At 37.3% G+C, this 17910-nt stretch overlaps 1 protein-coding gene across 1 annotated transcript in view; it reads left to right on the plus strand.

The window, feature by feature from the left end:
• CLSTN2 (calsyntenin 2) overlaps positions 1-17910 on the plus strand; it is a 319995-nt gene that overhangs the window by 286102 nt on the left and 15983 nt on the right. Inside the window, exon 9 of the mRNA XM_031053268.2 lies at positions 10044-10206. Within this exon, the coding sequence (XP_030909128.2) occupies positions 10044-10206 (163 nt within the window). The remainder of the gene's footprint in view (positions 1-10043; positions 10207-17910) is intronic.

The following is a 17910-nucleotide window of genomic DNA, read 5'->3' on the forward strand; positions in this document are numbered from 1 at the left end:
AAGAGAGACTAAGAGAATATCCAGCAAAGAGGTCAACACTACAATTAACATCCTCTCTCTAGCATATGGGGCAGGTAGTTTAGATAAAAACAGGTAATAAATCTTGGAAAGCTCAGAGTCAGATCCATATACTTAGCTCTTTTAAACTGAGGATGATACACAAATCAGATGAAAACTGGCTCACAGTAGTATAACATTTGCCCCAGTTGCTACCAGGTGATTGCAGTGTCTTTGTTCACCTCCTTCTTTGGATGAAAGACATTTGATGTATCAGTCAACTTCAAAATAAAATGCATTACAGAGCTCTGCAAGATTAATGTTTTTATCTCAGGAAAATCAAAACATGCCTTACATCTGTAAGTTGCCAATAGACTCAGCTCTTTTAAGTGTCTGCTTTTCTTTCTACATTCATGTGAATGTATGTGGAGGGGAAAAGGTTGAGAAGGATTGAAATAAGAGGAAAAAAAAAGTTGTTGAAAGATGATTCTTCCCCAACCAAATTTTCAGGATGATTGAATGGACATCCACAGTGCTGTTTGACATGTTAAATAAGCCATACTGTATAATTAATATCAGAACACAAGGTATTCTATCAGCATGGTCTACCTGTATTTTCTAAAGAATACCAAACAAATCTTAGGGCTGTTTCCTGAACAGTCTGTGAAAAGTTGGGGGGTTTAAGTGAAAGTAAAGGTCTAAGTTTTATAAACATAAAACAGGAGAAAAAAATATGGACCGGGCAGTGAGTAGACAGTTGAAAATATCTGTTTGGAGGGACTGTGATTAGATGATAAATAACTACTTTTTTGTGTACAGCTTTTACTTGAGCAAGGTACATAAGAAAATCCATTAGGTTTATACTCAGTACATTGTATTGAATCGTTTATACTGAAATACTCATTTTATAACATATACAAAATTATAATATTGAAATACTTCGCATTAAACTGTATTATCCTTTCAGTTAGTGAGATTATAAAGGTGAAGTGCCTCCAATCCTTCACCTGCAGTTTCTGTTTCAAAACATAATGTCATGGGAAATGTGTTCTGCTTTACTTAGCTTCTAAATAAGGTGCCAGTATAGTGCCATCTGAAGAGAGTTTTAGGGCCATTATTGTCAGGGTTTCAGATTAGCTATGGGCATATAATTGGTACCCCATATAAGAGCTCAGTCTTGCTCCACTGTCAGTAGAGCCTTGAGAATGAGATTCCTGTGGCTCTCATCCTCCTTAATATAATCCCAAGAGGTTTCTCTTCCTTTTATGCATGCAACTAGAGGCAGGGAATACAAACTGTGTTCCTAGTTTCCTCAGCTCTGTGAGGAAGCAATAACTTGCTTAAGAGTTGCATAAGGAGCAGGGAAGTATCTCTTTTGCTTCCTTCTCTGGTTAATGTTTGTCTGATACTTAGTTGAGGTTCCAGGAAGAAGGGATTAATTTTCACAGTGTTCAATCTCTCCTATATTCTAGGACTGATTACACATGAATGCTCCATCCCTGGCGATGTTCAAGGCCAGGCTGGATAGAGCTTTGAGTGACATGGTTTAGTGTGAGGTGTCCCTGACCGTGGCAGGGGGGTTGGAACTAGATGATCTTAAGGTCTTTTCCAACCCTAACTATTCTGTGAGGCTATGAGTCTATATTCCTTTACAACTGCAGATTTACATGGCAATAAAATGCACAGATCAGAAGATACGCTGCTGTAAGGTCTTTAAAAGGTAGTTTTAAAATAAATAAATTTAAAACACAAATGTAGAAGAATATTTAACAAATTCTTGCCCCATACATGAAGTTAAATAATATCAGCATATGTACTAGAGACATCCAAGTTCTGATACAGATAGCAGCGATAGAAAACCTTCCTCACAAGTACAAATTACTCCATCTAACAACCACTACTGCTAACAGTTGGAAGAGTGGTGATGCTTTAGTCTATAAGCATAAAAGCAGTGGTCCACAGCAGAGCAATCTGATGGCCTGGGGTTTTTTTTTGCCTCCACTGCCTGCCACCAGTTGTGAGAATTCAGACACTTGCTCAGAGAGACTTTGTGACCAAATTAAAAGCAGGGCTAACATTCAAAGTATAAGTTGTATGTGAAGGTTCACTGTACCACAGTATTCTTATGGAAAAAAAAAACCCTGAATTTGTAGATTTTGAGGATGCTTTTCAATGTGTCACCTGTTATTTTAACTGGTGAGAGTATACTGATTCCTCCTTTTCTCATACACAGTAGATTTTTCTTCCAGTCTGTCTTAATTACTACATACATACTGTATCTATTACCACTTCCAAGGCAGGACATACTGATTTTACAGACAGGAAAAACAAGTGTCCTGTGAGGCAGCTGCTAAAGGGTAAATGTACATAGGTAAAGCCAAAGGAATTATATGATAATGTGAATAATTTAGAGCTTTATTGTAAGTTTTCTGAAGAGCTTGTGGAGATACTGTGGACAGATTTGCAGTCTACATAGCTCCCCTTAGTGGTGAAGAATACACCCATCCTTTGCCACAGATCATAGAATCATAGAATAGTTAGGGTTGGAAAGGGACTTAAGATTAATCCTTTTGTTTCAGCAATGCTTAGATGAAGTAAAGCAAACACGTGGCAACTGTCTGGCCTAATGCACAGAGCCTATTACTGGAGTAGACTAAATAATGATACAAGACACAAAAATTTGTATTACTGGATGAATTTGATTATTCTGAGTTTCATTTGCCTTTATTTCCAGTAGCTCATCCACAAAATGAACAGGCTGACAGACTAAACTGTAGCACAGTGCCAGTGTCAATTGGGTATCTCTTGATTCTCACAGAAGGAAATTTTTTGCTATAAAACCTCCATATTTACAGTAGAAATGGATTTTTTTTTCATTGCATTAGAAGTCAGAAATGCACTAGGTAACCCACGACGCCAGTGAAGTAAGCACATCCTGAATACTGACTATCTGCATACTGAATTACAGACTTGCAGTCTCCGCTAGGACGTTTTTAGTAGTGTATCTGTGTATCTTTTATTCTTGGTAGTGATGGGATAATTAAAAAGTATGAAAAATATCATAAGGTGCTTATAGACAATGAAGAAAAAGAGATCAAAAGTCAATTGTGTAACTTACTTCCCTGTATCACCTAATGAGCTTTCACAGGGAGCTCAGCTACTGAAATTGAAGGCAAAGATTTATTAGAAGAAATCAAAAGGAAGCAGCAGTTATAGGAAAAGCAGTGCCCTGAGATACATTCTTTTCCTTTTTTAAACTCACATGCCTTAATTGTAGAAGCCTGTGGATGAGAACTGACAATAGGAAAACCATTAAGATACTAAATGAGTTTCTAAAGTAACAGATAAGAGCTCATTCAACAACATCTTTAAAGTTCCCATTTATCAGAGAGATGTTATAAACCTCAGAGTGGGAGAGGACAAAGCTTTCTATATGCTCACCTTTGCACTGCCTTCATGAAAAAGTCATCAGTCTTCTGCATAATGAGTAGATTGCCTAGAACTCTCAAGAAATTTTCTTTTTAAATAATATAAAATTTAAAAATTTATTATTAAATATTAAACTTGCTATTTTACATATGTAAATATACAGTAATTTTCTCCCAAAATACTGTAAATATATGTAATTTTAACACTTTTACCTGAAATCCACCACCAGATATTTCCAAATCAGTATCTTTTTCAGGCTTGCTTTCTTAGAGTGCCACTATTCCTTAGGTCCCTATTAAAGATGCAATGAAACTTTTAGAGGCTTTCATTCTGGTGCATTTGAGTTCTCTGTATGCAGTACAGTGCTTTCAGTGTTATAAAAATATATCAAAACTATATAAAAATATTTTGATGTATCAAAATCTATGAAAGTTTTTCTATAAAGATACATTGGAAGCATTTAAGTGTCTGTTCAATGTCACCAACAGAAAATAGCAATTCCAGAATCTGTAAAGTTTTACAAAGCTCTTACAGAAAGGACTATTTTGGAGATGCAAAGAAAAATGTGGTATTCTTAAAATAATCTTTCCTGTCCCCACCCAAACATCATCTGCACTCTGTGTGCTGAACAAGGTGCCATGCAGCAGACTTACTACAAAGCATGTGGCTGCTTTCAGAACAGAGTAGAGGGTTTGATCTGGGTGCTATAACTGAGTGAATAATGCCAGTGCCTTTAAATGTAAGGTCAAAGAAGGAATCCCTCTATTTGTTGTCATCTTTAATCAAATGAGATAAAAATGCAGGGCCTGAGTTGTGTCTGCATGTGTACAAAGTTTTCATAATGCTGACCTCTATTATGCTTCCAAATAAGGAAAGTATTCTATTGTTAAGGTTGTAAGCACTGTATTCTGCACAGGAGCATACAAAAGATTTGAGGTGTTTTGCTTGCTGAAGGACTTGCAGATTTATAAATACATTAAATAGCATTAATAAAAGCATAACAGTGATTATTAGCTGTCAGTTAATACATGTGATAATAATTCAACCTCTTGATGAAGATAGGATGCACTGCAACTCTTTATTATAGAAACAGTGCCTTCATGACCGTCTGTAGACTGCATTTTTCCAGACATGCACAGCCATTGGAGAGGGCATTTTTGTGCAGCAGTACTGACACACTCAGCATGACTAACTTTCTATTATGCTACTTTATAAAAATATGCAATATATAATCCCCAGTGTACTCCTGACCTCCTTGCAAACAGAGTTAAGCATTAGTATTCTAGCTGCTTGGGTACTGTAATCCCCATGTGAATGTGGCTCTTCCTTCCTTAATAATCGCATTCCGCTATAAATGAATAGCCTTCTCCACTATAGTCTTCATTATAGACTGGCCTAAATGTTTTACTTATTGAAGTACTACCAAACTGCAGAAAATAGATTTGTTGAGAGGACACAGAGTTAATGACTGCTGCTGAAGTGCTGCATGACTATAGAAAACAGTTACAGTTCTGTGAAGGCCAGTGCATCTTGGAGTGACATTCCAGCAGATGCACATCAGCTCAGGCATGATGATTTATATTCTGTAAAGTTAGGTTGAACAAGCAGAAGCACACATTCTTTTTCAGCTTAAGTCACCTCTGTTCAGAAGAATTCAACTGCAGAAGTGAAATAATTCATCCAGTGTTAATGTTTAATGGTAGTCATATTTAGAATTTTTCCATAAAAAGCAGAGGGGGAGATTTGAAGACCTTTACAATTTCTGTGTGTATCTTTTATTCACTTTCAGAAAATAAAGCTCTGTGTTTGCAGGTTTAAGACATCTCTAGATGGTGACAAAAATAGGAAGTACTGTCCATGTTGGCCTCACCAGCCCAGCTATTTGTCGTTACAGTTACGCTTTGCTTAATATTTCCAAGTTTTTAGCACATAATTTGCTGTCAGCAGTAGGTCTCTTTTTCAGCCCCAGTACCCTCCCTGAGGAGATGCACAAGCCCCATTAACATTCCCTTTGGGCACAAGCAACACCACAACAGAACTGACATTCCGACCTTGTCTAGGAATTTGTTATGAAGAAGATACTGTGTAATTTATTCTCATGTGCAACTATTTAAATCTGAATCAGGTAGTAAGACTGGAATTAAGTCTGATTGGGATGAGTTACTGCAAGAATGTGAGTCAGGCAGCTGACCAGGTTGCTAGCAACATAATTTAGCAAAAACAAAACAGAAAGGGGAGGATAGGACCAGAATTAGTCCTATAACAGTGGTGTATACCGATGGCATAGAATTTATTGATTTTATATAAATTAATATTTAAGGTGCTATAATAGTTTTAAATGCTGTAGGTAAAAGGATAAAATGCTGAAACTCATAGCCAGGAGAAAGAGTAATACGGAAAAAAATAATACTTGCAAGACAGATGGGAGGGCTGTGTATCAGAGGGATGTAAGAGTGAGGGAGTTACCTGGAGGATAAATTCCTCTGTTGTTGCTTGCAGACATTCAGAGAAGAAAACTTAGCTTATCTCAAAATGTTTCCCTCTCTGCTGATACTAGCCAAATCAGAATAAAGGAAAAGATAGACAAGAGGTTGAAAGCATTTTAGCATTCTCAAATGAAATGGTTACAGTTTGTACCTACCTCTTGTTGTCTGGCTTTGTTTTTTTACGTTATTTTCTCTTTTATGCCTGGAGTATGTTTGCAGAGAAATACCATGACTGATGGAAAACAATGATTTGGGATTATTTCCCAGAGATTTTAGGATTTGGGTGGTTTATTTCTAAAAGGGAATTTTAAAAATCTGTTTTACAAAGCAGTTCTTACTCTGGTGAGTCTTAGCTCACATTAGCAGTCATCAGTTAACAGAAGTACTAGATAAGCAAGAGTGGAACCTATCTTGTTTCTATTTATGCCTATTGCATCTCTGTCACAGCATGCATTGCTTTGAAAAGCCTCTATCTTCCTGGTGGTTTCTCCGTAGGCACTGGAAGGCTGCTATTACCATGCCCCTAATGGTGCTCTACTCCGGGCTAATTTCTCAGCCTCTCCTCACATGCCAAGAGATGGCCATTTTGTTGTCCCTGTACTTCTTGTATTCAGGTGTCCAAAACGAGGTACAGCATTTTAGATGTGGTCTAAAGAATGCTGGGGGGGGGGGGGGGGAGAAGGGGCAGTTCAGAGTATGATAAGACACTACAACAGGCATAAATAAGTGAATAGAGTGGCATGGCCTGTTTTAGAGCTGGATTAAGGTGCTTTCTTAAGCAACCTGTAGACAATAATGGTTCAGACTATTTAGGCAGAAAGAGTTTGTATCTTATACCTGCACTAAGTAGTGCTCATTCTGGTAAGTAGAGAGCTTTCCTTCCTGTCCTTTTCTTCCTCCATTTACTGCTTTTTTTGTGGGTGTTTGAGTGTATTCTGAGACCACTTTGTCAGCAAAGTCACACAAACCAGAAAGCTGGCTGCATTGTCTGCTGTCTCAGCTCTAAAGGGATAGATTCAAAGTGTGCTCTGAGTAGCACTGGCAGGATGTGCAGGGGTGTGAGTGTGGTTGAAGTCAGTGGTCTGCTGAACATTACTTAAGGGACTTTCAAGAAGCTAGCCAGAGGGTTGTGAGCATGCATGGCTGTTCAGTACTGAACTACTCAAAAGTACACACTCTCTTTGTTTATCTAACCAAACAGGCAAATGATACATTTTGCATGAGTATGCTCCAGCTGACCTAAGTGAGGCTAAAAAAACTGTTAAGCTGTAAAGTGCATGTTCTCATGCATGCATGGTTCATTCAGTATTCAACTGAAAAATCTCTGATGTTACTCATTAGATTTAATGTCTTGGGAAACTTCCTTCATAAGATGTACATTTGCATCTGCTTTCATCTGTTTCATAAAAGCACATTCCAGATCAGTGGCTTGTAATCAGCACTAAGACTTCAAGCTGGTTAATTCAGTGTGATTTGATTAATACATTTTAGAGGCAGTCTGACACAATAGAGTGATGAGGCCAACCTAGCCATGCAGCAGTCTTTGAAAGCCAAACTTACTCAGCTGTAATTTTATCTCATTAGGACAGCTCTATAAATTATATTTTAAGAAATAAAATTCTTGAGATTATTAAATGTATTTATTTGCCAAACTAGTATTATTTTATAATGTTATTTTCATGGCTTCAATCATGTTATATTCCATTGCCACTGTGGAGTGCATGCAGGGAAAAAATCTGTCTCGCTGTGTTAACAAGGTGAAGAAGGTGCCTGAAATGACAGCATAACAAATTACCCTCCACATTTATTTATTTCATTATTTTGTTGCCTGTGAAATGGCCAGGCATGAAATACTGCCTGCTGCTGAATGACTGGGGTGTATTCCAGGTTTGTAAACAATTGTATTGCTTCCTTGTGGAATGTCTGTTTTTACACTTGGACACAAGACAGATATTTAAAAGTTCTTTTGGTGGCACATACACGCATCTGTGCACCTAAGCTGGATTGAAATTGTATGACAATGAAGTGCCCGACCAACTTGGGTGCTTTTGAAAACTCAGGAAGCACAATCTCATTAATTGTGCCAGAATTCCCTTTGAAATTAAACTTGGTGTTTGTGTGTTGAAATCTAAGGAAAAGCACGTAAGCAATGACGTGAGGGCTTTACCAAGCTGCCTACACTTCCACTGTCTTATATTCCAGGATGCATCAGAAAAAAATAGAGGTTAGTAAGTACCTTGCCTAGAGTGGATATATGCAGTTGGGCATCTGCATTTTTCTTGGAGGCACTGGATCCCCACTGCTAGAGTCCTGTATTGTGGAATTTATGTAATCTTGTGTTTTCAGGAGCGTTTTGTTTGAAAAATATAACTGCCCTATTGGTTAAGTCAGTAATCAGACCAACTGCACATTATCAAGTGCTTTGTGTGTATTATGTCCCAAACTGTTTGGGTTTGCTGTATTAAAGTGTTCCTCAATGGCACTTGGGGCATCCCAGGTGATGCAGTTTAGGTTCGCAACAGAGAAATAATCTGGAACGGTTCTCTGAAAGGTGTCAAGTGGTAAGGCCTGTAGTTTTTGTAATGCAAGGTCTCTCCAACTTGGGCACGTTATTCATTTTGTTTAGTGTACTTAATGTCTGATGCATACGGCTGTGATGCATCACATTCTAGTGATCAGTCAGAAATCCTGGCAAACGGTTTTTCCTTGAATGGGAGGACTGCATAATGCTATTTGTGATTGCTGTTTGTTCAGTAGTTTTCAGTCTTTCAATTCATTTACTTTCAGTTGTGGTTTCAGTTCATTTAACCTTCAGAAAACATTTGCACTGTCTACTGTTTACAAAAGGAAGGCTCCTGCAGCCTCTTACTGCATTTATCTCTTGCTATGGAGCTATGATGTCTGCAGTAATAAATGCATCCGTTGAAATAGAACTGATTAAGTACCTGTTGAAGTGTCTTTTGGAACAAAACATTAGCTTTTGCTTTCAAGGGGCAGATATTGCAGTAGATAGCACTTAACCCAGCCAAGGACAAAGTGTTATGTTTAAACAACCCTTTTCTGCTTGCAAGCACTTCCATTTCTTAATACATCAAAACAAGTAGCTCTACAGATCTGAAAGGGGCATGACTGTAACTATTGTTTTACATTTGAAAACAGCCCATCTTACCAATTTGCCATGGTTTATTTCTTAGGACTTTTAAATCTGAAAGATACAACCAAGGAAGAAAGGATTGGGCAGGCTTTGATACTTACACACTAGACTTCTGTCTTCAGAGGCACTGATTCATCTGGTTGTACCTTTTTGAACTAAAACCTAATCTGACCATCTTGCAATCATCCACCTGGTTGCCCAGCTCAGAAATTGATCTGAGATTTGATATTAATATTGCAATCTTGAATTATGGTGTAAATGTTGCTGTTGGTTTTCAAAGCTGATGTATGTCATTGAAACCACATAGATCTTTACTTTGTTAATCATCTGGGAAAACGCTTAAGGCCAGAAGATGGAAGGATGGAGAAGATCTGCATTTCCTGCACAGATCAGGTGGACACATACACTACTTGTCCATCTGTGTGTATACAGAGCACAACAGAGGTCCTTCTAGTACTACGGAAGTCCTGGTGCATTGCATAGGATTTCCCAAGTACTAATGCAATAAGCTAATAACAAAAACTTAATCAAATCTGTGACAATAACTCATCAATCTAGTGACTAAGTGCTGTCTATTATTTTCTGAAGCTAACAGTAATTATGCTGATACATCCCAAGTATGCATTTCTTATATAGTTTTATATTTCAAAATTGGATACAGACATTAAGAAACTAATATTGTGTATTAGAAATGTGAAAATGCAGAGCAAATACCAAATTGCCTGATTTTTCTGTTACCCATTTTCAAACAGTGTGTTTTAAGATGCCTCTATATATCAGCTGTATTCTGCAAGTATGCCAAGAGTATTTATCAACACTGTTTTAACTTCCATTAGTTTTAGTGATGTATAAATCACAATAACGTTGTTGTCTTCCCTGAGTGAAATTTGGAAGCCAGAGAATTTTAAAAACATATGGGATATAAAAACTAGTCACCTGGCAGTAATTAATATTTTGTCTTGCATTTTGTCTTTCAGATTTGTGATAAAGAATGGCATTACTACGTTGTCAATGTTGAATTTCCTGTTGTTACATTATACATGGATGGAACAACGTATGAACCTTACCTTGTGACCAATGACTGGCCTATCCACCCTTCCCACATAGCCATGCAGCTCACAGTTGGTGCTTGTTGGCAAGGTAATATGACAGTAAAAAATAGACAGTAGAATTATGAATGCAGACCAAAAAAAGAATCTTGTCTCACTGATTGCATAGTAAATAAATTGCTGGAAGGTTGATGGTATAAAATCTGAAGTAAAGCCAGAATTAATAATGAGTCCAAGGATAAAATGGATGGGACATTAACAGACTTTTGAATTCCCATCATCTAAAGAAGTGTTTAATCCAATTTGTATATTCAGTGTGAAACATTGTCTTTATCTTTTGTCTTCACTTTGTCTAATGATTTGCCTTACCCAGTTTGAAGCTAACTATCTAAATGGTACTCCAAAGAACTCCAGCTATCTCCTTTTAGTCTCTGCCTCAAATTTCATTCCCAGCTCATGGCCTGACCCTGTGTTCTTGACATTGGATGTATGTCACTGGTAATTCCACTAATTTAATCAATCCACCCTGTTATAGACCAGAAGTAAAGGTGAGAGCAAAATAAAAGTCCCAATCCCAGTGTCGTACTTGTATGAGCCTTTGCTCAAATACTAGTTTTTCTGGTTTTCTCCCTTTTATAATCCTGTTCTTTTTTTTCTGGTCCTTATGCCAATGTCTTTTCTGCTCTCTGCCTTACACCTTAAACTCATCTGCTCTGGTAAAGTTAATTCCCTGTTAATTTTCTGTTTATGAACTGTGTCTTGTTTTTATTTAGGACAAAGCATGAAGTGAAGCAAACTGTATGATTAGGAAAAAATGCTTTAACACAGCTCATGTTTCTTTCCCACTCTTTAATGTTGGCTCTCTTTCACCATTATTACCTTGTTTGCCAGTTTTATCTCTGCTCATTTATTGTGTCGTCTATCTGCAAAATTTGGACATCTTATGCATGGCAGAGCTGTTCTGTATAAATAGTATTAGAAGCAAATCCAGCTGTTAGATTATGAACATCTTGGAGTAAAGGTACAATCTTCACTTTGATGACAACATGTAGAATAAAGCCACGCTAATCCTAAAAAAAAGATTTGATAAGTTTTGAATATTGACCACCAAGACAGGTATTATGATAGCGAGCTAATCAGCATGATGCTGTTCCCATATATTTGTGAAAGTATAGGCTGGTTAGCTTCTGTCTCTTTAGGATGTTCTTCAGGTGTACTGGAATTTTTCACTGATGTTAAATATGTGACAGAATACATTTAATTATACTCTAAGGTTTTAATATTCTAAGGGAATGTTACTCCTTTTTTTAGGTAAAAATATGCAGTGAAATACCTTTCAGATGCTTCAGAAACCAGAACTTTGGTTTAGCCAGTACTTTGTTGGGATGAATAGTTGACAAGTACCAATCTGATTTAGAGAAATTTTCTCTTAGTTTGATCTGTGGAGGTTTTATGCTTGTTTTTTACTTATTTTCTTGTGTAGTTTTGGTGCAGTACTTTTAAAGCAAAGTTCCAGACTTAACAAGTGCAGATGTAATTAGTCTATGGAGTAAATTTAGTTCTTTCCAGATGTGGGATCTAGTTGCACATGTCCCTGCTCATCATCAGCAGGTTGGACTAGATGAGCTTTGAAGGTCCCTTCCAACCCAAACTATTCTGTGATTCTAGGATAAAATGCCATAGGGACTGTGGATAATCAATGCATATTGCACTCTGAAACATCATAATTTCTCAGGAGCTCAGCTAAAGAAATCTTATTTCAATCCCTTCATGTTTATTTCTTGGTTCTTCTGTATAGGTCTACATATTTTTGTGCATTATTGGTGTAACTTCTTCCCCTTAATGTCTTTCATTCATGCATTGTGTTTTTATCATTCCCTAATAGCAATCTTTAGGTGTTGAAGGGGGAGGTTCCCCCTAAAAATCTCTGTATGGATGGGAATCTTGTTTCCTTTGCATCTTTGTCTCTTTATATCAAAGAAAAAGAACTAGGGTAAAACTCCTCATATCAGCTCACAATAAATATAGACCACAGACTATATTTAGTATTTAAGCTGTTAAACAAATAGAAAGGTACAATTGTTTTCAGACATTTTTAGCATCGCCTTGAATAATTTGACAGCTTATTGAATAACCATTCAGGATAAGATGTTTCTGCCTTTCTGGTGAAACACCTGATTTAGACTACTGAAATTTTACCTATCCCTGCTTTTAGAATTTACTGCAAGATTATGTTAATACTGTTTTAATAGTGTGAGAATTGGAGCCCCTCCAAAGTAGAAACAAATTTTCCATCTCATGAAAATGTCAGGATTTAGCTAAGGTAGTGTGAACAAAAGGTGAGCTTTTACTACGTGCATGAAACAAGATTTCACTATATTGCTTTTAGCAATGCTTATCTTATGGTAAGTTTGGATCAGCTCAAACTATATTCAGTGAATGGTATGAAAAGTCACTTTGTTAGTAAGATTCAGCATTCTATTTTAGTCAGTTGAACTGTAATTATTCAATGTGTAAAAACAAACTATTTTGTTCAAAATGCTAATTTTCAAAATCCATATATTTCAAGAAAAAGTGGATCTATCACATAATTTGGCTATAAATAGTTTCATTGATACTGTTATCTGGGTGTTCTTAGGGTAATACATTTAGACCAGTCAGAATAGTCTAAACTTTCACATTTTCAAAACTGCTTTAGAAACATCAATGATTAACTTTAGTAAAAATATGCAGTGATTTTGGTGTCATAAGCCATGCTGGGGAGACTTTGTTAAGAGGATGTGGGAGTTTCCAGCTCTGGTTTGCTCGAACTATTTCCTTCACTTTTCATTGAAGCACTGGACAGAATAGGAACACAATCTTTCTTCAGCAAGGACAAGCCTTCTTTTTTTCTGTCTTTACTAAACCACTTTATAGTTCTGGGTCCACAATATCCATTTATCAAAGTCAAATTATGTGAAAAACAATCTTAACTCAGACAACTAAGTTAACCAGTAGAAATAACATTCCTTTTTCTTACCACAGCAATTTTCATTTGCTTGCAACAAAAAAAAAGTCATTATTTGCCCTTTCCTATATGACAGTTTTCAGTACTGGTCTGGAAACTGGGAACTGTACTGCTGTTTCTCTAGGAATTTTGACAATTCTTCAGGTTAAGAAATAGGTGACTCGTTCAGCCCTGCCTGATCTGTTCATCACTTACACCAGTATTCATGCTGAGGTATACATATAGGAGTATCATGCTTGCATCTCCTTATTGTCTTTCTCAGAGTTATGTCATGTAGGAATCTCAGACACAGAAGGAGAATCCTTTTCTTTGAGATTAGTATTTCCTATTGCCAGTATTTTAATTCCAGAGCCACTCCCTTCTGACTTCCATACCCTTGTTTATAGTATCCATTATGAAGAGTTAGGTTAGGTTTTATTTCTGCCTTCAGCTGTTCAAATGAAATTTAAGAGAGTTCAAGTTCAGTGCTGTTCTCCTGAATCCAACATCAGAACAAACCAAAAGTGCACTCTCCTAGGCTTACATGGTAAATTTAAACATTTGCCTATGAAGTCCCATTTCCATCACACCATTTGCCTTTTTGTTTGTTTGGGTTTTGGTTGGTTTGGTTAGGGTTTTCTGACATTAGCATTCCAGTTTTAATGGGCAAGTCTCTCCTACACCTGTACCCTTGCTTTGGCAGTGTAAAGAGCATGCCTGATTTGATTGTTCCTGATGTTATGTGATATTTCTTTAAATTATGTGAGTTGAGTGCTAGGACTCTCAAAAGGAGGAAGAATTAGCCTTTTCCTGAAGGGCAGAGTTTTGTCTAGGGTGCAAGAGAGTACTGGAGGCAGAAGTTGAGGTCCCAGTGTATGGATGGCAGCCTGGAGACAGACAGAGAGTGAAGATGGTTGTAAATGCAGAGGGCCTGGCTTCAAAGGTGATAGAAGGGTCTGTCAGACACTGGGTAAAGTGTACTGCAACCCAGGAAGTCACTCAGTTACCTAAAACTAAGACTGGGGGTAGTTTCCAGCTTTAATAACACATTGGAAATGAGGAAAGTTGTATAGTTTTGTGTTGTTGGGGTTTTTTTTTAATGTTCTGGCATAATCAATAGAAATTTTCTCTACTTAAAATTGGGTGTGTTACTCTAGTTAATCTTTTTTAATCTAAAAACCTTAGTTCTTCTAGGAACTCATTAAAGGGATGATCTAGGCAGAGCTACCTCTTTGATTTAGGGTTCTATCACAATGTTTAGCATAGAGTTAAGTGTTTATTTATTTTGTGTAGTTCACAAAACTACTATACTTTTAATACTGCTGTACTTTTTGGTAGTTTATTTGAGGTGGGACTTCATGCCTTTAGGCTAAACTGATTTTGCTGATTCAGTCACATGTGACCCAAGAGCAGTGGCACTTGGAGATGTTCTATCTCCAACAGAGAGCCAGTCCTCATGCATGGCAAATCCTAAATTTTAGCTGTATTTCAGTGACTCTAGGCCTAGAAAAAGGTAATACTGACTACAGTGCAAGGCTAACTGGACTCTTGGTGAACTAACTGAGGGCAGAAATTAAGTTTGGAATGCTGGTACAGCTGTTGCTGAAATCAGGGCTTTGGGTACCCTGGTAAAGTTTGGCAGTTTTCTGTGCAGACATTTAGGGTTAAGGATATAACTTAATTTTAATTTCATTAAGAGACCCTTTTTATTCACATCAGTGGTCTCACAGGTGATTGTCAAGTGTGTGATTTTGTTGTAGGTGGGCTTATTTAGGACCAAAGCGCTGTTCTATCTCTAATAGTGAAAGAGAATTTGAGGCAAATTTACCCTTTCTCAGGGGTATCTAAAAGACAAAATTGACTTTCCTGTGTGATTCCCAGAACAAGAGAGACACCAAAGAGAATATGTGGGAAGCATGACCCTGGTACTGTCTCTGAACTCTCATGTCCCTGAATGGATGGTAGAAGCAGACGTGGTCCATCAGGATAGGAGAGAGGTCCTCAAGGCTCAACTATGGCTTTCATGTCTGCTCTTTTCTTCTCCAGCCGTAGAAATACTCTAGCTTTACCCTTCCAGCTCAAGATTCTTGAGAGCTTTCCAAACAATAAAGAGGTAACACAGTTCCACAGCAAGGAAGTAGAATTACCCTTATTAAATTACCAAGTATGGTGAAGATAAAGTGCAGTATCAAGAGAGGACTTTTCCTCAGGCCACTTAAAAAAAAATGTGCATTACAGCAAGAATAGAGTTAGACTTCACAATCAACCACAAAATTGTTCTTATTCTCCCTTTTAGCTTTTGCAGACCTGGTTCTTTCTCCTAAGTAATACAAATGAATTAAGGTTAGCTCATCCTGGAGGTGCACTTTCCAAGAGCTTACCTGTAAGAACTCAGTAAGTTCTTTGAGTTCATTATTCTTGATTCAGTTTATCTGAGGACATAGCAAATGGACCTTTTTACAGAGTGTGAAATTTCTTCTATTAAACCAGCATTTATAGGTTCCCCCTTCTAATCCCATTATTACTAAATATATTCTGTGGCAAAGGCAGCCAGAAGAAGGGAGCAAATTACATGATTTGGTAGCCTAATGATCTTTTGTATCACAAAGAGACTTCCTCTAGGCTTGTCTGAAAAGATAAAGGTCTTGAGTTCATATTCTGTACTTCCCAAAATGGCTAGTTTCTCTATGTATCATTCCTGAAGTCCTGTCAGGAAAGCAGTGACACAAGTTAATGACTTGTCACAAGGTTTTATTGTAGCTTACCATGATTCTAAGTCATTACTTGTCATAATGCCACCCACTCTAGAGTGTTGGAGCTTCACAGTGTAATTATGCTGACCACATTGCACAAGGGAAGGTCTTTAGAAGAAGCCTGCCAACAAACTTTCCTAGCATGAATACAGCAAAAAGCTATCGTAGTTCCTGTTTTCTAAGTAATTTCTGGTTTCTGTCCTGTTTTTCTATTGTATTCTGTTGACATTTTCCTCTTTCTTTAACTTTGGTTGGAGATCAATTTTTTTATAGCATACTTCTTGTAGAATGCCCTTGTTAACCTCATATGTCAATACCCTGCTAACGTATCAATCACAAAGTTGCAGTCAGAGAACTTTCTATTTAAGGCAAGAATAATGGTTAAGAGTCGGAGAGGGACCAGATCACTGAGGGGCAAATACACTGTGGGTAGTGTAGCAGCAACAGCAGTCTGTATCACTCAGTGTTGGACTTCATCCAGAAATTAAGATATCCATCAGATAAAGATTACCCTCTGTTGTGCATTCTAACACCAGTGGGTCATGCCTTGAGGACTGATATAACTTGCACCAACCTGAAGCCACAGTAGATGCAAGCAAATTAATGCAAGACCACCTAGGTAGATTTCAACATAATGTGACTATCTGTATTACCAATGCTTCTGTCAGTACACCAGTGTTTTCTCTCCATTGCCCTCCTCATTAAACACAAGATGTAGTGGATTTCAATGTGCTAATTGGTACTACTCCTGAAATCTGTGTTAACCTGTTTAACAGCGAATCTACTTGTCAGGGAATTAAACCCAGATCCCTAAGCTGCCATAGTAAAAAGTGGATAAATTTGGAGGTTTGGACCTGAGGACTTCAGAGCTAGAGAATGTCTTGCAGTTGCTTCCAGATTCACTTTGATCTTTATGCTGGGACCCTGAATAATCGATCATTCCTTAATTATCTGGTTCAGTATAATCAGAGTCTATCATGTCTTAAAAGGATCACATATCAGTTGGAAATCTTGATTCACCATTTCCTGTGAAAACCTCCTTGTGCTCAGACTGGCCTGATGATTACTTGTTCATTATTAGGGTAGAGCAAATGGGCAGAAAAGATCTGTGAGCTCAGTGAAGCCAGTTGGTTTGACAAAAAGGCATGACTGTTGTTTGGAGATGGGTAAGTGAATGCAAACAGCATTGGGTGTCCCTGAAGTCAAAACAATGCAACTGTAAAATTCAGTGGTAATCAAATCAAAGATCAGAATTTAGAAGAATTTGGATAATACTCTACTAAAACTTTACTATCAGCATTGGCTACAATTATGCAGTGTGCTTTAATGTGCTACAGAACTACGGTATTCATGCTGGATTAAACGTATTTATACCCATCTAATCTTGGGAGCGAAGAATTTTAGAGTGACTAGGACTTTGAGATTGGCCATTCTGGACAAAACTTGCACCTACTGAGAAGCTGAGGTCAAGTACTTGAAGAATATTAGATTGCAGAAGTAGAAGGAAAAAGAGCATTCAAACATACTAAAACACTAGAATCAAACATCAATAAAATACTGCTACAGAGAGGAGTAAAACAGACAATTCCTGAGGATTTTCAATTCTGACAGTTTTTAATTCTTATATTTGTTGAGATTGAAAAACTACATTCCCAGTAATCCCTTTGAGTAATCCTTGAATACAGGGTTGTAGCAGATTGGCTTTAGGCCATTCCTTAAGTTCTAGTGAGACTTTTGGGTTTTGCTTCCCAATTTTATTGCACTGGTTTGTCCATCTGCAATCTAATAATTACTAGCAGTTCAGCACTTCAGCAAGGTAACATACCCCACTGAGCTGAGAAGATTCCAAAATGCTGACATAGAAGACTATCAAAATGTCAACATGCTGCAGATAAAAGAAGCTGTGATAAGAGTCAGATATAATGACTTCTGTTCACCTTGAAGAATAAAATTGGCAGGTATATAATTTCGTCTTTAACTCTGGTAAAAGGTGCCTGTGGAAAGCTTATTTAGCAGTCTGGATTTTATAATAAAGTGTGAGATAGTATTCCCTTTT

This window comes from Melopsittacus undulatus, chromosome 6 (assembly GCF_012275295.1).
Source record: "Melopsittacus undulatus isolate bMelUnd1 chromosome 6, bMelUnd1.mat.Z, whole genome shotgun sequence".
Taxonomy (NCBI): Eukaryota; Metazoa; Chordata; class Aves; order Psittaciformes; family Psittaculidae; genus Melopsittacus; species Melopsittacus undulatus.